General features: G+C 39.0%; 1 protein-coding gene across 1 annotated transcript; it reads right to left on the bottom strand.

The window, feature by feature from the left end:
• Positions 1-1,739, bottom strand: LOC131684635 (small ribosomal subunit protein eS6). Its single transcript, XM_058967661.1, has 3 exons — positions 1,608-1,739; positions 1,035-1,239; positions 1-974 (listed from the first exon to the last, which is right to left on the bottom strand). The coding sequence occupies exons 1-3, from the start codon at positions 1,611-1,613 to the stop codon at positions 79-81; spliced, it is 1,107 nt and encodes a 368-aa protein (XP_058823644.1). The 5' UTR covers positions 1,614-1,739; the 3' UTR covers positions 1-78.
• Positions 1,740-5,618: the final 3,879 nt, after the last annotated feature.

Raw genomic sequence — 5,618 nt, 5'->3', positions numbered from 1 at the left:
CATTTTTCTTAACTGTATTCTCTTGTTTATCATACCATTAAGATTAAATTATAAAACGCATCCTAGAATAACAGCAGCTCACTTCTTCTTCTGCTTCTTTTCCTTTTTGGCCGCACTTGCGTCACCCTTGCTAGCTTCGGGTTTCCTCTTGGGTGCCTCCTTCTTGGCGACCGCCGGTGCGTCCTTCTTCACCACTTTCTTTTCCTTCTTGTCTCCGGCGGGTTTCTTTCCGGCATCGGATTTCTTAGAATCAACCTTCTTGGTATCGGCCTTCTTGGCCTCTACCTTCTTTGCATCGGGTTTCTTTCCTTCGGCCTTCTTCTCAGGTTTCTTGGCATCAGGCTTGGCCTTCGAATCCGGAGTCTTTTTAGCGGCCTCAGTGACCTTCTTCACTTCTTTCTTGGCCTCCTTTTTGGCCACCTTCTTGGCAACCTTAGCGGCGGCCTTCTCCTTCTCCTTATCGGAACCAATCGAGCTGCGTGAGTCACGCATCGAAGACAGACGCGAACGGCGACGGATGCGCTCGGCACGACGACGAACAGCCAGAATCTTGACGTACTCAGCCTCGGCTTCCTTGCGCGATTCGACACGGCGTTTCTTGATTGCCAGGCGATGCCTCTTGCGCTGTAAAACTACCGGAGTAATTAAGCGCTGAATCTTCGGAGCCTTTGTGCGAGGCTTTTTGCCATCCTTCTCCGGCAGGGGACGCTTAACAACAAACTGACGAACGTCATCGTCCTTGGTCAGATTATACAGCTTGCGAATATTGCTGGCTCGCTTCGGACCCAGACGGCGAGGAACAGTGGTGTCGGTCAGTCCGGGAATGTCCTTTTCTCCCTTCTTCAAGATAATCAGCGCCAGCGCCGACAGGTTCTGGTCCACAATGCAACCTCGAACCGATTTACGCTTGCGCTCGCCGGTACGACGTGGACGATAACAAGAGTGGCCCTTCTTCAACAGCAGACGGACACGGGCTGCAAAATAAAGATTATTTAATAAAACATTTGTATCGACTACCCATATTCAATACTCACTGTTGGTTAGAACGCCCTGCTTCATTGGAAAACCCTGCTTGTCGTTTCCTCCGGCGATCTTGAACACATACCCTTTCCATTCGTCGCCCAGATGATCAGCAGTGATTTCAGCTCCCATACGCTTATCGTAGAAGTGACGCAGCTTATGGTCGTCCATGACCTCGAAGGTCTTTTGGGCCCCGGTAGCGGGAAAAGAAACGTTCAACTGCAGAAAAATATACAGATTGCATTAGTTAAACAAAAACAGATGACTAATATTCAAAACTACTGAAATCCTGCACGGAAAAAACTCGATTTGTTTACATTCCCAGTTTTAAATCCAAATCCAAAAACATCTCCATTTCACCCCAACCATCACACCGGCCACATATCGCCAGACCACAACTGTCAACTCTTCCTGCAGAGCTGGAAGCATGCGTTAACATTTTCAAAATACTTTTTCACTACTATTTTCAACGTTCCGAGCAATGTCATTTGAAAAAATCTACTGTACAACACAAGATTTCAATTTTATAACATCTTCGGTTGAATTTTTTAGCAGAAAACACGATAAATTAGTCAAAATCACACTACCTTCATTTCACACGTCTATTTCCATACACTCGCCTAGAGTAAAAAGGCTGTCAAAATGAAGCTCTGTACCGATGGTAGTACTAGAATACGACTGGTCAACTTCCGCTTTCCGTCTGTCAAAGCAGCGCTGTGTGTTCGAAATGGTTTGAAATCGCTGCGGCAAACATTTATGACCACGGATTATTGTACAGGCCACCGAAAAACTACCTAAAATTCAGTACTTTTGACTCAATCTCGTGGTATCGTGCAGGAAGGTAAAATTAGGTAAACCGCGTTGAAGGTAGTTTCCATTTAACTACGGCAAAAATAATAACTCAACCTTGAGTTTAATTTACTTAAATTTAAGTTGAATTTACCTAATTATGAGTATACCCCAAACAACTTAAAAGTACATTCCTGCACGGAAGACCTCGACTGAGTCGAATCTCTTGTTTAGTTTTTGACAACACTAATAAGTGCGAAAGCCACGCACAGCTCAAAAGTACCTAAATTTAAGTTAAAAGAACTTATTCTGTAGGTTATTTTATGGTTGCGTGTAGGAATCAAGCACCGTGTCTGGCAGCAGATGGCGCAATGGTAAGTCATTTGACATACCGTTCTGAATTTGCGACGAATTTCAATTTTTTTTCACGAAAATGATATTGTTCTAAAAGGGAAAAACTTAGATATATGGGATGGGATATATGGGAAAGAAAACATCGAAAACTCGTAGTGTCATTAAATTTATACTCGAAAACTTATCATATCAATCACCACAATTTTCAAATACCTTTAAAAAAATTCAAAAAGAAATTAGCATTCGGAAAAGCAAAAAAACCTGTTTTATCATTGTTTTATTTAAATTTTAATGAGAAGTCATCATTTAAGGTGTGATTTTTAATTATCCGGAAACTGCACTCAATCCAAGACTCGAAACTTAATTTCTTCAGCAAAGTTTTCGAGCGTGGTATCACAAACAATTTTGTTGAAGACATGAATACTTCGTGTATTCAGTGTGCCGAAATATATTAGCTATTTGTGAAAGAAAACATTTTAAATAAGTTATTCTAATATTACTGTATAATCTCTTCTATTCACAAACTATAAACCTAGCTATAAACTAAGAAATACATTTTGTCCAAGGCACAAGTTTTTGAAGTTTACAAATAAAAAGTTATTTTGAAGAAAACTGGATTTAGGAAAATTGCGTGAAACTCGTTTTATAGTCTGATATGCTCCGGACATGTAGCATTCATACCTTTAAATTGCTTTGCTTTAAAAGACATACTCAAGAGCTTCGCTAAAGACACAGACTAAAAGACAAAACACTCGAAAACAAAGGTTCGCCCGCTTTAACGGTCATTTTAAATATATTTGTAGTTGGGACTACGGCCACATTTGCAATTATGGCGCCACTGACATATGAACAAGCATATGGAGGATAGACCACTATTGAAAAATTGTTACCGAACCTGAGGGGTAACCCACCAGAAAATGAATGTTTGGGACCGTGAGTAAAAGGTGGAGCTAGTGTTCTGGGTACATTGTCGGATCTATATTTTTTGAGGGAATTCCCTCATAGTGTTATGCACACAGAAAAAAAATGTTGGTAAAAATAAGAGTTTTTCGCTCTTAGCAAAAAACAATCAACGCATACTCTTAGTTTGAAAACAAAGCTTTTATTTTGATTACTTTTGTTCATTAGCTTAAAAGGAAAACTTTTATTTTGATTATGATTCATGATTAATTTAAAAGTTTTATTTTCAACCTAATAGTAGGCGTTGGTTATTTTTTGCTAAAAGCGGAGCACTCTTACATTTTCCAATATTTTTTTCTGTGTGTGTCTGTTAGTCTGTGCTAAAGACGTGTATATATTTTACTTCATTAACATATTATAAAAGAAACTTTTCTGTGGAGTTTTGAAAGCTGTTCTTGTTTGTAGACTCAATATTTTATCAAATTTACATCAAATTCTAACATTTTTGAAAAATTACCGATTTTTATCAAAACCCCCACCAAACCAAATTTTTAGCTGCGCCGCTGTAACATTTAAAGATTGATTTTTTCCACACTAAAATTTAATGTGAATTGACTGTATCATTACTACTCAGCGAGTAGTAAAATCAATAGGGATATTTAGGGGTATGCGAGTTAAGTCATTTTGTGATGCAGATTGGTGCCGTGAGTTAATATCTCAATATGAAAATCCCATTTGATTTCTATATCATCAATATTTTCAAGAGGCCCTTACACCATCAATATATTGATCAATAATTGATTTATTGACAATATTTCTGCTCGTGAAGGGTCCACTTTATAGGTTCAATATTTTCGTCAAAACACTTTATAGGTTCAATATTTTCGTCAATACACAGTGACGATATTGTTTCAACACGCCAATCCCATTTGAAATGCACAATACTTTTGTCGATACTCTCAAGTTTTGAAGAAAATATTGAAAATGTAAGGCCGCTTTCTTTAACTTCATGTGATGTTTTATTGTTAATCTACTGTGAGAACACTGTATCAAACAATGTTCAAACCGCAATGACCATAATATCTATTTATTTTATTTTATGGTTGTTTGTAGGGTTAATACTATTGGAAATTTCTATCCGGGTTAGTAACCATGCAGCCAAATCGATTATCTCTCCGTGTTGCCGCGCAAACGAGTTAATTATTCATTGCCAGCGGTGTGTAAGAAATGCATCGCTGCATCACGTAGCGAAGGTTGATGTTGATCTTGAAATCCCGCGAATGGAATGAAAAGAACACAGAAAAACGGATCAGGATAGTAATAAAATCTTAGAAAGCGGTACAAATGTAACCCCAACTTTGTGAGTCCTTACGGGACTGGACTAGGATTGTATAGCAAGAATCCGTATTGTGGTTAAATACGTCAGTCTTGAAGAGAGAGGGCTAAATATATAAGTAAATAAATAAGAAATTGCGCCCTTCCAAGGCCATAGAAAATCTACGCTGTATAACAGGAGAACAGGAAAAAGCTTAAAGACTAAAAGGGACAAATTTTCCCGTAGCGATATATGGTTCGCGCGGGCAACATGTAGCTTTAAGATAACCTTTGTAAATATTTTTCGAAAAAATTAAGTTTCAAAGTGATATTCTGGTTGCAGTTGAAAATCGAAATAGTGAACTTGCGCCTTTCGATTTTTTTCCTATTTTCAGCGTGTGGAACTAAAGGGCAACTAGTGTAGATGAAGCGCAAGTTGGTTGTCTAACATGTACACAAGATGCGCTTTAGTTTTGCACTCTGCAAATAGTGAGAAAAAACAAAAGGCGCAAGTCAATTCTTCGATTTTCAACTGCAACCAGAATAGCAACTCCAGAGTGCTTAATCAACAAAAGAAAACCACGCCAAGGACAGTCAACGGTCGACTAAGCTACAAAGGCTAGTTTACAGTCCGGAAAACGTGTCATTGGATTTGGGTCTCTGTGTATTTTAAATGGAGCTCGGGATTTCATATCCCGTGACGGGAAATGAGTCTACACAAAAATGACAGTTTTCATGAAGTGTAAACTCAACCGCGGGACACATTACGGGATTTTTAAATTCTCCACGCAGAAATTCGGCCATGAACAATTCAACACAAATTGTTTCCGACGGGGAAAATTGTGTTTTATTTGGTTTAAAATTCAATGCTATTTTGATACTGTTGGTGTTTTTAGAAGCAGCAGAACTTTTGTTTTGACAGCTTGGAGAGATCTCGGCGGAAAATTTTCTCTGATCAAATCCCGACACAAATCCCTTACAAAATCCTGTGACCTATTCCCCGAACTGTAAACTAGCTTTAACTCCCATTAATAAGTCCACAGCACAGCAGATCTGCTTCGAGATCGTTTCGCATCATCGTCGTGGAAGTGTTGTCCCGTGCCGTGCTAAAATCGTCTCGTCGTCGTCGTGATTTCTCGTCGTCGTTTCACTCCGCGTGTCTTTCTATTCAAAACATCGTCTTTGGTTTTCGAAAACTGTTTTGACATGTGACACTTCCATTTCCGTCATGACTACTCTAG

The sequence above is a fragment of the Topomyia yanbarensis genome, chromosome 2 (genome assembly GCF_030247195.1).
Source record: "Topomyia yanbarensis strain Yona2022 chromosome 2, ASM3024719v1, whole genome shotgun sequence".
Lineage (NCBI taxonomy): Eukaryota > Metazoa > Arthropoda > Insecta > Diptera > Culicidae > Topomyia > Topomyia yanbarensis.
The sequence above is the reverse complement of the archived record's forward strand: the minus strand, read 5'-3'. Positions and strand labels throughout refer to the sequence as shown.